The following is a 14483-nucleotide window of genomic DNA, read 5'->3' as shown; positions in this document are numbered from 1 at the left end:
CCTGCCTCTCCCGATCCCCAGCTCCTCTTCTCCAGCTTCACCTACAGTACTGATCTCCGCTCCCGTCAAAGACCAAAAAGCTCTGCCCTCATATTGATAAGATCCACAACCCAGATAGGTTAGCTCTGCTCCCCCCCCTATGTTCTTTTCACCCATCCCCCACCACCATCCTCTGCACTATCCTCCAATCATCCCCCCATCACCTACTATACATCACCCTCATGATTCCATACACATCCCTTAATCATGCTACTCCCCTATGGACACCTCCATCATCTATCACCCTTTAAACATCCCCCCCATAATCCTCTTCCCCCTCAATCCCCACTGAACTCTTCTGATCATCCATCTTCTACACATTCCCCTTTCATCCTCTGTACATCCAACTATCATCCCTCATCAATCATTGCACCATGCACTGCATCCCCCCATGACTCCCAACCCCCCCATTCACGTTATATAATACTGAATATATGTATTTTCCTCCCATCTCTATTTTGGTTGTCGTCTAGGTCTTTTAAAGTCCCTTGGAATACAGGTGAGTACAATCTTTGTCCAAGTCCACTGCCAATGTCATTTTTACAACTTTGTGATGATTTTACTGACTTTTGTTTGCTTTCAAATCCATTCATTATTTTTCCTGTCTTTGAGTACTGCCCAGCATACTTGTCTATAGTTTTTTTTTTAAGTTGACTGAAGCTTCTAAATGATCTTCATATTTAGGGTTCAAGTTCCACATCCAAAGTCACAATACACTGGTCTAACATATTCCACAGTGGAATATACAGTTGTGTGAAAAAGAAAGTACACCCTCTTTGAATTCCATGGTTTTACATATCAGGACATAATAACAATCATCTGTTCCTTAGCAGGTCTTAAAATTAGGTAAATACAACCTCAGGTGAACAACAACACATGACATATTACACCGTATCATGATTTATTTAACAAAAATAAAGCTAAAATGGAGAAGCCATGTGTGAAAAACTAAGCCTTATGATTCAATAGCTTGTAGAACCACCTTTAGCAGCAATAACTTGAAGTAATCGTTTTCTGCATGACTTTATCAGTCTCTCACATCGTTGTGAAGGAATTTTGGCCCACTCATCTTTACAACGTTGCTTCAGTTCATTGAGATTTGTGGGCATTTGTTTATGCACAGCTCTCTTAAGGTCCAGCCACAGCATTTCAATCGGGTTGAGATCTGGACTTTGACTGGGCCATTGCAACATCTGGATTATTTTCTTTTTCAGCTATTCTGTTGTAGATTTGCTGGTGTACTTGTGGTGTGCTTGTGGTGCTGGTGTGGTGTGTAAGCAGGCAGGAGTTCAAGGCTGGCAGCAGTGGTGGAAAGAAAGTGGGGTCACAGGAACAGGGAAGCCACAGGGATAGGGAAGGTTCAGGAACTAGGACCCAAGGTGGCCAGGAACACGGGGAAAAACATACAATGCTCAGGCAGGGGCTGGAAGTCACTGGCTGCTATTTAAGCCCTTGGAACAGATGCAGCCAATAACAAAGTTCAGGAGGAGGCTTGCCAGCAACCAAGATGTTCACAGCAGCAAGGTAAGGGCAGGTTCCAGCCAAAGCCTGGACTGGAACCCTTACAACAGACAAAATTAAGTCAATCAGACAAGACATCTCTTCATGTTAAGCTTGACACGCACCACCTACCTCCCCTTGCATACATAAAATCGATCCTCAGTTTATTTTCCCCTGTGACTGAGGCTGAGCTCTCTGCGCTTCCTCTCATCGTCTTGCCATACAACCTGCCCCTTGATCCTATTCCCTCATATCTTCTCTGCTCCCTCTTTGGCACACTGAGCCCCACCCTAAGTCACCTTTTTAACCTCTAATTGGCACATTCTAATTTTCTTTCAAACATGTACTCATCACGCCATTCTAAAGAAACCCTCTCTTGTCCTAGCCTTCCTCTCTATCTACTGCCCTATCTCTCTTCTTCCCTTTGCCTCCAAGCTGTATTTCCATCTCTGGTGCCCCTAATATTTACTCCCTCTCTCTGTTGAGGTTCCACAAGGCTCTGTCCTAGGCCCTTTGCTTTTCTCCCTCTATACCTATCCCTTGGTGAATGAATCTTTTGACTTTCAGTATCACCTGTATGTCGATGACACACAAATTTGCCTTTAATAGCGTCATCCACGTACATAGCGCTTCACAGCAGTAAAACACGTGACATAATAATATAACCCATAATGGGAATAAGCGCTTGAAACATGAAAGTGACATTAGAAAAAAGGAGTCCCTGTCCCGAAGAGCTTACAAGCAAAGTAGTAAGTAGGGAGAATGCACAGAGACAGTAGAAGGGTGTTCTAGTAAGTGCCTCTGCAAGGGGCCACGGTCGATGTATAAGATGTATAGTATCAGCCATGGAGTTACCCATATCCTTCGTTAAAGAGTTGTGTTTTAAGATGGGTCTTAAAGGTGGAAAGAGAGGGTGTTAGTCCGATATTTAGTGGAAAGGCATTCCAGAGGCTGGGACAGTAAGTGAGAAAAGATTTAGGCTTAGAAGAGGGCTTTAGATACAAAAGGAGTAGACAGAAGCCATCTTTGAGCTGAACGCAAGAGTTGGAACAGTGTATAGCGAGTAATTAGGGCTGAGATGTAAGGCAGGGCAGAGGAGTGAATAGTATTAAAAAAGAGAAGGATAATTTTCTAAGTGATACAGGATTTAATAGGAAGCCAGGAGAGGGATTTCAGCAGGAGAGACGCTAACACAGATTTAGGAGAGAGTAAAGTGATTCTAGCAGCAGCGTTTAGGATAGATTGTAGGGAAGACATTGTCGAGACAGAAGAGAATGAGGGTCTGCATTAGCGTTTTAGCAGTAGTTCAACATAGGAAAGGACACATTTTGTAATGTTACGGAGGAAAGAACGACAGGTTTTAGCTACTGTACATTGTGAATGTGAGAGGAGAATGTCAGGAAAGAGTCAAATGTGACACCTATGCAGCAAGTTGTGATACTGGGTGTATGATAATACTGACAACAGTAATGTAGAGGGGGGCAGTAGGGCCAGGCTTGGGAGGAAGTACTGTATGTGGAGCTCCATCTTTAACATGTTAAATTTAAGTCAGTAGAGGGCCCTCCAGGATGATATAGTGGAGAGAAGTTCAGAGACTTTGATCTGTACAGCAGGTGTAAGGTCAATGGTTGCAAGGTAAATCTGTGTGTCATCCGCATACAGGAGATATTTTAACCCAAGAGATATAACAAAGTCAATGGCTGCAGAGTAATATAAGCAGAGTGTAATGACCTTTGTCTTTGGTAGCATGGAGGTCATTAGTTATTTTGGTGAGGGCTGTTTCGGTGGAGTGATCAGTGCAGAAGCCAGATTGTAGAGGATCTACTGTAAGAGAGAATAGGTGATGAAAAAAATGGAGCAAGCGAGAGATTACAAGATGTTCAAAGAGTTAAGAAACAAAAAGGCAGGAAGGAGACAGGGTGATAATTAGAGGCACAGGTAGAATCAAGCTTTCTGTTTTTGAATAAGGGTATAACTGTTGCATGTTTGAAGGAGGAGGGAAAGGTACCAGAATAGACGGTTGTGATGAAAATATGTGTGAGTGTAGGTATTAGAGTAGGAGCAGGAGTTTAGAGAAGATGGATGGGAATGGGGTCAAGAGGGCAAATGGTAAAGGCAGAATAGGAGATCCCCTGTGACATGGGAAAGAGAGTTGAGGAAGACTGGAGGAGCATTAGGAAGAGGTGTAGAATGTGAGGAGTATACAGAGGGGATATTTTGAGGAATAGCCAGCAAAGTCCTGGGTGAAATGGATGAAGAAAAACAGATAACAGACGGGGAGGTCTGAGTCAGAGGTGGAATGGGTTAGGCTTGTGAGGGTTTGTTTAGTCTAGGAGAGGGCCAAGTTGAACCAGGATAGGATACATTTATAGTGAAGGAAGTCTGTGAGAGTAAGAGATTGCCTCCAGAGGCGTTCAGAGGAGCGAGTGCAGAAAAAGAGCCTGTGTGTGGGTAGTTTAGCCAGGGTCTGGGTTTATAAGGGCAAGAATGGCAGAGAGAAAGAGGGGCATGTAGCTCATGAGAGGAGGATAGAGCAGAGTTGTAGCTAATGATCAGGTTGTCAGAGTCTGTAGCGGAGCAGAGAGGGGTGAGGGAGGAGCGCAAAGTGGAATCAAGAGCTATATATATACTGTATAACATTCTTCAAAAGTGTATTTCCAGTTGGGGTGTTAGGTCACTTTAACATTATAATTTTAGTCTGGAACAAGGAATAGGATAGTAATCAGAATCTTTCTAATCTGCTAATTAGATATCAGTCACAGGCATGAACTACTGTAGGATCCTAATATCAGTCCTAATCATATCATGGGAAGTGGAATAGAGGTGCCTGTAAAAATCAACTATTCTAGATCATACAATTAAAGTATGCAGCTATATCCGTTTGTGACTGAAATTAGAAAGTATTGACTGTAAACCTACTGATCAACAATATAGGCAGGCTTGAGGGTAGAGCAGTTTCCTGGAGCAGAAAGGGTGAGTTTGGCCACGATAAATCCCGGAAAAACTGTACTCTCTATCAGACTGCCATAGGACTAACAGGCTGAGATGTACGTTTCACGTCATAGCGACACTTTTTTACAGGTAATCCAAGCATTCCAAAGGGCATAAGCAAAAGGGAGAGGAAAGGACGGTTGACAGGGTACAGGTATGAGGGTAGAGGGGTTAACACCACAAGGTTGACAAGTTGGATGTGAGAGGCGAGGATGAGCGCATCTATAAGTAAAGGACAGACCAGGATTGGTAGAGATACCCCTAGAAGTAAGGAGAAGAAGGATGGAAAGAAAGCAGATGTTATGTGGAGGATTTGTAGGAGCGTGTTTTAGTGGAGGGTGTATTACGGGGTGGAGTCAAAGGACACAGATAGGAAAGGAGTTTATGTGAACTGAGAAGTGGAGAAGGAAGCAGAGGTGGAGATATATGAATGGAGTTAGAGAAATAATGAGAATGGTGAAAAGAAAAGTGTAGCTTGGAAAGAAGTGAGGTTAGAGCAAATTTAAATAGTAGGGGCAGGATGGCCGCAATAGTAGTGAAAGTTCAGTGGTGAGTGCTACTGTAGGCACTGAAAATTGAGTTAGGAAGATGACAAAGTGCAAGGTGTGCAAAATCCAATATACTGTATGAATGGTGGTGCTGTAGAGTGAAGTGCTGTGCTTATTTAGTTTTTGATAGAATATGTCATGATCTCCATCATGCCCTTGCAGCTCTCCTTCCCATTCCTGTCCCCCCTTTAGTGTCTCGTGTCTCCAACTGTCTCTCTGCAATCGCCTCCTGGGTGCCCCACCATGAACTGATACCAGTTCAAAATAGAACCAATACTCTTTCCTCATTGAACTACCACCCTTACACCCAAACTGTCCATGACTGTCAATAATACCACAATCTCATCAACACCTCAAGTCTGCTGTCTAGAAGTCAACTTGGACTCTGATGTCTCCTTCATTCCTCACATTCAGTCTCTCATGAAGTACTGACGTTTCCACCTACAAAATATTGCCAAGATACACCCTTTTCTCACTCATGATGCAACTAAAATCCTAATTCAATCTTCTCCCGCCTTCACTACTACAACCTTCTCCTAGCTGGGATTCCCCTTTTCCACCTGTAATAAGTCCCAACTCTAATCCACCCAAAATGCTGCTGACAGACTCATCTACCTCACTCACCTCTTCACTTCTGCTGCTCCACTGTGCAAATCCATACACTGGTTTCCCATATCCCCTAGAATCAAACGTAAAACCCAAGCTCTGATGCTGCCCCCACCTTACATCTCAGCCCTCATCCCCAAATACATCCCGAAACACCCCCTCTGCTCTGCCCATGACATCCACCTATCTTCGTGCCTTATCACTTCCTATTGAAAAGATTTGGGTGACTGTCTCTTTAAGGATCTTCTTCTGCAAAGCTCTTGTCTGGTCTCTGTCTCTGGATGGTACTTTTGTTTTCGTACACGGGCACTGGTCAGATGATGTCATTTACAGTACTTTCTCTTCTAAGACATTCCACTATATTAGCATTCACGTTCTATACACACAATACTATTCCAAATTAGAAGATGCTAATTCTGTCCCATCAGATACTAGCATGAGTCACAGATGTATCACTCTATCCAATCACCAGTTACTAAATGTATGCCACTCCCTTGTATTGGAAGACTATAACTGTTTTGAATTTCCTTTGTCTCTTTATGTGAGCATATCCCTGGGTATGGCTCTCATTTTACTAATTAGTAAATCCAGCTGAATAATTACTCCATTGTTTGTGTTTCAACTTATTCCTAACTTATTCTTTATCACTCTCACTCCTGCCAAAAAGACTTCTCCCATACTGCCCCCTTTGTCTGGCATTCCATACCACACACCATCAGACTCTCTCCAAGCTTTCAGACATATAAAAACTCCCTAAAACTCACCTTTTCAAGAAAGACGATCTGGCGTATCTCTTGCATCAAACTCCCCCTCCCTGCCTCCAAACTCATTGGACCAGGTGTGTTGCTGGACCAATCTCATGCTATGTAACACCCTCTAACATCCCCACCCTCAAACCTTAATGGGATCAGCTGTCGGGTCGGACTCGATCATACTCCAACCTGGGGCATACTCCATTCCACAATGAGCAGCACTTTACCTTTTGTTTCAACATTATCTTTTATTCCCTCTAGATTGTAAACTCTCACGGGCAGGGCCCTCATTACCTTCTGTATCTGTGCATGCCTGTCCTTATTTGTATTTGTATGTAACTGTTTATGTAATTATCAAATCTATGTATTCCCATTTTACTATGCTGCAGAATATATTGGCGCTTTTCAAATAATAATAATAATAATAATAATAATAATAATAATAATAATTGCTAGTGAAACAGATCAGATGCTGGCATTATCGCGATCGAATATAAGTAAATGTTAATGTACCATAAGGTAAATGAGCAGTGTTAATATAACTGGTACCGACTGGTAGGTAAACAAGTAAGAGTATATACAAGAAATATACAGTATGTGTATATATACACACACACACACATATTTACACAATTGCGTAGCATCTATACTATAATTCACAAAGTTTGTTTGTTTATTTGTCCGGCTATACACATCTACACGCTTAATCTTGGAGCCACCAAACTTGGCATGCTATATAATAGGATCAAAAGGAAGAGAGTAGGTGGAGATTTGGTATGTTTGGCCTATAGCTTTGTGTAGCCCCCGAACAAATGTTCCTAAAAAAAAACAACTTAACCTTTTCACTGTATCTCCTCAGGAAATTGTTCCATTAACTTCAAATTTGAAATGTAGGTACATATTTGGAGGAGACATAATTGGTCCACAAAGTACCGGTTCAATGCTTCCCGTTTTCTTGATTTTATGAGTTATTACAATTTCTCTAAACAAGTCAGCCACTGGGTGTTAAACCTGGCAGCTTATATATCTGGCACGTGACATCATACTGGTGACATCATAATGAGAGTCAGATAGCATTAAAGTTTTACCCAGAAAGCAGACGAAGAAAGAGGAAGTCAGTTGGAGAAAGTAAGAATGCTGGAGAAGGAGAGAGAGGCAGAAAGAATTGGGGTCATGATAAGGTATTAAAAGAAAGCGATGGGAGGTAGAGAGATAAGGGGGTAATGATGAAAGGAGGAGGTGAGGTTGGTTTCTTAGAATTCCCGAGCAATGCTGGGTACTTTTAGCTAATATATATATATTACACTGTGTGCTCATTTGCATGTCATTTCCCAGAATCCCTTGCTGCAGTGGAAGTGCTGTATGCTGGGTGATAATGGGGAAAGGCGGGGTTGCAGACCTGCCTAAAACATGCAGATGAGCATACAGCTGTATTTGCATATTTGCTTTCCTGTGGAGGGTTTTTGTCACTTTTTTTACTCACCATAACTTAACTCAGTATTATATATATACACACACACACACACACACACACACACACACACACACACACACACACACACACACACACACACCACACACACACACACACACACACACACACACACACACACACACACACACACACACACACACACACACACACACACACACACACACACACACACACACACACAAGAAAAAAAAGCGCCGATTCCTAGTGCATTACTGTGCAATAAAATATTTAATTTCCCAAAAAGGCTCATAAAATGAACTCACAAACATAGATAGGTAAAAAGCATGTTATGAGATAATACTCATGCTCCAAAGGATCAGCAACCGCCGCTGGACAGTTGTGCAGTTGATCCTCCAACGCTGCTGGCAGATCTGTTGGTAAATCCTAGCCCGTTTGTCCTTTACATCGATCGGGTGACGTCATTTGCAGTCCCGCCACATCTATCGTCCCCGGAGGGAACCAAAGTTCATCTGTTGGTGTGTGACCGGGGAGAGGAGTTGCGGTGAGCCCGACTTCGTGAGTTCCTGTTTGACGTGAACAACGAGGACAAGATAGGACACGGTGAAGCCACGGAGCAGTCTAGCAGTGAAGCGGCGGTTGCTGATCCTTTGGAGCATGAGTATTATCTCATAACATGCTTTTTACCTATCTATGTTTGTGAGTTCATTTTATGAGCCTTTTTGGGAAATTAAATATTTTATTGCACAGTAATGCACTAGGAATCGGCACTTTTTTTTCTTCTCTTTTTTTCTATGCAGGTGGTGAGGGAGGTCGTTGCACCCTCGTTGAAGAAGCTGCCTGTTTCCTGATAGTGCTTTATTTTTATTCCCCTTCATTGGACATTGTTTTTGGACTCAAAAGGACAGCTTGCATTGTGCACCTATAGGAGGTTCTACAGCACCGTATGTTTATTTTTAATATATATATTTTTTAATTTAATATGGTTAGACATTTATTTGTCATGTTTTATTAGTATACATTGGTTAATATATTTACGTTATTTATATCAATACTCACGTAATTTCAAATATATTAATTCAACCTCATTCTCTGACATCTCCACACAGGCGCAGATCTATATTGTATATAATTATATATATATATATATATATATATATATATATATATATATATATATATATATATATATACTTTATATATATTCTAAAGTGCTATACACTTTCATTTAGATTTTAGTCGTCTTTTTTTTAGTGACTGTAGCCCATTAAGCTCATGACTCCCGACGTTCTAAGTCACTCTTCTCTCTCCAAGCCCCTTCTTTCCCTCAGCGCAGAGACATGGTGTTGAGAGGATCATGCTGCCTAAGGGGAGGAAGCTCCACAAGAACGCTTGATTCAATCCCACCATTTAGTATGACACAAAAAACAAATGTCGAACTATGATATAATCATGCATGTCTTACGAGCATTTTTCTCCATTTTTGCTACCGTATATCAAAATAAAACGCTGGGGATGTGGGCTGATATAAAATTAAGATTTTAAAGATTTCTTATGTCATGTGAAGGATAAATAGCGTTGTAAGTAATTGACACTATATGGTGTTTAACACAGTTTGACCCCATTTTTCTTTACTGTGCAAACCACAGCATATTTGAGATAATAGTGTTTCTGAATGCTATAATATTTGCAAGTAAGGCCTCCATTCCGTTTTTAATATAATTGTATTATCATTGTTATTTAAATACTTTAACTGCTGCTAAATATATTTTATATACTGTTATATTATATTGATATGTATTAAAGTTAGTTGTACCATTATTATATTATGTTAGTTGTTAGGTATTTTAGATTCATGTGTTTATGTGACTTACTCCTTTTCTAATGTCCACTATTATTTGTTTAAATGTATATACCATTACTGCTGCTAAACATATATGTCTATTATTTATTCTTAAATTTTTATTGTTATATTTACTGAAATGTATTAGGGTTAGTTGTATCATTATTATATTATGTTATGTTAGCTGTAGGGTATTTTAGATTCATGCGTATATTATAAGTTAGTCCGCCCCCAGGCCGATTTTTGAGCCAATGAAAATCGTTTAAATTATCCAATGATCCAATCAGAGCCCAGGTAGGATTATATATAGAGAAACCCGTGAGACACTGCATTTATGACTGCTGATATCCTCCATGAGAATTGCTGGCCGTCCTCCTCCACGAAGGCACCGGAAGTGACGCGACACTCACCGGGAGCCCGGCAGAATGAGAGACTTGAATTGGAGCAGTGAAGATATCGACTAGCCACTCATCTTTAGTTTTACGTGCCTATGCTACCTTTGATTCCTGTAAGTGTGATATCTTATTCAATACACACCTGAATTTTATACAGTTTTGCACTATTGTGGTATTTTCTGTTTCATTGAGGATACATCACACTGTGACCACCATCACCAAACAACTAGAGAAGCTAACACCTGAATATCCTGAGCCTCATGCTACGTGGGAAATGCCATTTTTTTATCTGAGAAATTGTGAGTTCCCATTTGGCTGAATCCTAGAATTAAAAAAAACTTGTGAAGCTGATTACACTATGTATATATTTGTTTTTTTTTTTATATATGGGGATATCTGCGCTCCCCAAAGCTTTGAATATAATTCTGAATGCTATGCCTGCAAGTATGCCCAGGACATACCTGAAAACGAGAGGTAACTCTCAATGTATTACGTCCTGGTAACACATTTTTATAAATAAATAAGTGGCAGGGAGGTGATAATGCTAAGCAACACAAATGTATTTAAAAAGGATGCAGTGGTAGAAAGTATGGCATACCTCTTATTAATTCTTGTCCAAGTAGTATTCATATTATCTTTCATCAGTTCCACTTTTCTGGTGTCATCTGCAGAATAGTCACGTAGAAGCTTAAGGGCCTGATTGTTTGCCACATCAACATTTATCTGCCACTGGTGAAGTTCCTTGGAAAATTGCTGGTGGAGGAAAGTAATTGTTGTCCAGTTACTAGATATGATCAGGAACATGGAAAAAGAGAACTGAGAAATGAATGTTCCTTATAATTTCCAACTATAACAGTGATCAGTTTAAAAAAAACTGCACAATTTCCTTATGCCCCAAATATTAAATTAAACAGATAGGCATGTTTTTTTATATGCTGAAATTGGATGTACAGTACTAGCCAAACGTGCATTTAGAAGAATACGGGGTACTGTAGTTCCAGTATTTGTGCAAGCACAGCTGTTTGTGTAAAGCATTCACAAAACATCAGCATTTAGAAACAAAATCATGTTACTTATCATATAAAAAGGGAATAGAGGTAATTTAGAATAATATACATACATTTGTAGACTTCTTTTATCTATTGATTAAATTTGTGCATATATATATATATATATATATATATATATATATATATATATATATATATATATATATATATATATATATATATATTTTATATATATATATCCATTCCATTGTATTGTTTTTCATGTAATTAGTGCCATCTGCTGGAAGACAACTATAATTACATGTGTGTGCTTGCATGCAATGTGGTGCAAGTGTCTGAACTTTTGGGTTTGGGTTTGGTCTTGCCAAATGGCTTCCGTTTCAACACATATCAAATGAAAAACAATATATAGATCAATGTATTATGTAATGTAACTATTAGGAGCAGACTAAAATAGACAAATTATACAACTGTACAAAATGTAATATTGTCAACAAAGTCACTGGTAAGTAGATCCCTGTTCCCTTAAGGAAATGAAGCATGATGGGGGAGGGGGAGTTGAGGCCCTTAGGGTAGGAAGTAAGGGGATAAGTGTTGTATTGGTCTGAGTAAGGAGCAGACCTAAGGGGAGTATATAAGGTGAGGGAGGAAGTCTCTCACCTTCTTTCCTGCTTGTGGCAGGAGCATCCCAACCTCCCGCCCCTTGTTTTGCTTTTGACAAGATTGTTAATTGTTTGTTTTTTATATGTTTATTTTTTTTAAAGAGGAGATAGAAATGATTTAAAAAAAAGGAGATAGAAATGATTTTAAAAAAAAGAAAGAAAGAAAACGATCAAAGTGATCTATGTGAAAGTTATTCATATACAGTATATGAAAAACGTTATGGGTGTTTTTGTTATTTGTCACAGCTGGTGGTGAGGTGGTGTTCAGATGGGGAAGGGCTGTGGCTACGGTGGCCTGGTCTGGTGATGCCTTTCCGGTTTGGCCGGTGGTAGTTTATATATCTCCTGCCAGGCTGATTACAGCTGGTGGGTTTTAGGCGTCTTCATGCAGGTAGTTTAAAATAATCATGGGTGCATGCAATCTGACGCTGCTGGTATATTATTTTAATAAAAGCTGTGGCTATTATGCCCCAACCTGGAGTCTGTGTTTATTTGGTTTGGGCATTGGGGTGGTTAAGGGAACTAGGGGTAACTCGAGACCTCCTAATGTCAAGTTATACCTTACACAGTTGGAGCATTGGAAGACTTTCTATGGTAACAAGCAAGATGTAACTGCAACTATAATATTTTATTTACAAAATAATTTATTTGTAACTTGAGAAGGAGAGATGATGGGAAGGAGAGAAGGTGGGAAGGAGAGAAGGAAGATGGGAAGGTGAAGGTGAAATGGAGAGTAGGAAGGAGAGAAGGCGTAAAGGTGGGAAAGTGAGAAGGTGAGAAGGAGATAAGGAAGGTGGGAAGGAGAGACAGAACGTGAGGAGAGAAGGAGAAAAGGTGGGAAGAGGGAAGATTGAAAGAAGAGGTGAGAAGATAAGGAAGGAGAGAAGGTGAGGAGATAAGGAAGGTGGGGGTGGGAAGTGAGAAGGTAAAAAGGAGAGAAGAAAGGAGGGAAGGTGATAATTAGTGAAGGGGGAAAGGAGAGAAGGAAGGAGGAAATGTGGGAAGGAGAGAAGGTGATAAGGACAGAAGTTGGAAAGGACAGAAGTTGGGAAGGAAAGAAGGAAGGTTGTAAGGAGAGATGGAAGAAGGGAAGGAGGGAAGGTGGGAAGGAGAAAAAGAAGGTAGGAAGGAGGGAAGGTGGGAAGGAAATAAGGAAGGTGGAAAGGAGAGAAGTTGAGAAGAAGATAAGGAAGGTGGGAAGTAGAGGAGGAGAGAAGATAAGGAGAGGAGAGAAAGACGGAGGGAAGGTGGGATGGTGAGAAGGAAAGAAGGTGGGAAAGAGGTGAGAAATAGTGGGAAGGAGGTAAGATGGAAAGGGGAGAAGGGGAAAAGATTAGGAAGATGGGAAGCAGAGAAGGTGATAAACAGAGAAGGAAGGATGGATGGTGAGGAGATAAGGTAGGGAGGAGAGAAGGTGGGAAGAACAGAAGTTAGGAAGGACAGAAGGAAGGAGGGAAGATGAGAAGGAGAGAAAGTGGGAAGGAAATTGGGAAGGTGGGAAGGAGATATGGACGGTCGGAAGGAGAGAAGGAAAGTTGGAAAGTGGGTAAGAATGTGAGAAGAGAAGGAAGTAGAGAAGGAGAAAAGATCGCAATGAGAGGAGGGAAGGTGGGAAGTAGATAAGTAAGGTGGGAAGGAGAGGTAACAAGAGGATAAGGAAGGTGGGAATGAAAGAATGTAGAAAGGAGAGAAGGTGGAATGGGGGAAGGAAGGAGGGAAGATGAGGTGGGAAGGAGAGAATGTGAGAAGAGAAGGAAGGAAAAAAGGTGGGAAGGGGAGAAGTAGGGAAAGTGGGAAGGAGAGAAGGTGGAAAGGAGAGAAGGTGGGAAGCAGAGGAGGTAATGAGAGAAGGAAGGAGGGAAAGTGAGAAGGAAGAAGGTGGTAAGGAGAGAAGGTTGGAAGCAGAGAGGGAGGAAAGGAGGGAAGGAGAAAATGAAGGAGGGAAGTTGAGAAGGTGAGTGGGAAGGAGGGAATGATGGAGAAAAGGTGAGAAGGAGGGAAGGAAAGAAGGTGAGAAGGAGAGAAGGAAGGGGGCAGGTTAGAAGGAGGGTGGGTAGGGGAAAAGGTGAGAAAGAAATAATGAAGGTGAGAAGGAGAGAATGTGAGAAGGAGATTAGGAATTTGGGAAGGGGAGGAGGTGACATGAAGAGAAGGAAGGTGAGAAGGAGAGAAGGAAGGTGGGAAGGAGAGAAGGAAGGTGGAAAGGAGAGGTGGGAAGCAGAGGATGTAAGGAGGGAAGGAAAGAGGGAAAGTGAGGAGGGAAGGAGAGAACGTTGGAAGGAGAGAAGGAGGAAAGGAGAGAAGGAGGAAAGGAGAGAATGAAGGAGAGAAGGTGAGAAGGAGGATGGAAAGTGGAAACGTGAGAAGGAGGGAAGGTGAGAAGGTGAAGGAGAGAAGGAACGAGGGAAGCTGAGGAGTTAAGGAGGGAAGGTGGGAAGGAGAGAAGGAGGGAAGAAGAGCAGGTGAGAAAGAGGGTAGGAGAGAAGGAAAGTGGGAAGGTGAGTATAGAAGTAACCCAAATTTGCATCATCATCTGAAAGAAATCTATGTGGTAAACTTTAAGGAACAAAAACATAAAAAAATAATTTCCATTGCAGTTTAAAATTGAGCTTCTGAAAACCTGTGTTGGATTTTACCGATATTGACTTTTTAAATGTGTATATATATATATATATATATATAAA

At 41.0% G+C, this 14483-nt stretch overlaps 1 protein-coding gene across 17 annotated transcripts in view; it reads right to left on the bottom strand.

Annotated features, from left to right (window-relative positions):
- Nucleotides 1-14483, bottom strand: part of DMD (dystrophin) — a 2761517-nt gene that overhangs the window by 587543 nt on the left and 2159491 nt on the right. For all 17 annotated transcript variants that reach the window (XM_075590265.1, XM_075590266.1, XM_075590270.1 and 14 more), the window contains one exon: nucleotides 10726-10880. In XM_075590265.1, coding sequence (XP_075446380.1) covers nucleotides 10726-10880 — 155 coding nt within the window. The remainder of the gene's footprint in view (nucleotides 1-10725; nucleotides 10881-14483) is intronic.

Source organism: Ascaphus truei, chromosome 3 (genome assembly GCF_040206685.1).
Source record: "Ascaphus truei isolate aAscTru1 chromosome 3, aAscTru1.hap1, whole genome shotgun sequence".
Classification (NCBI taxonomy): Eukaryota; Metazoa; Chordata; class Amphibia; order Anura; family Ascaphidae; genus Ascaphus; species Ascaphus truei.
The sequence above is the reverse complement of the archived record's forward strand: the minus strand, read 5'-3'. Positions and strand labels throughout refer to the sequence as shown.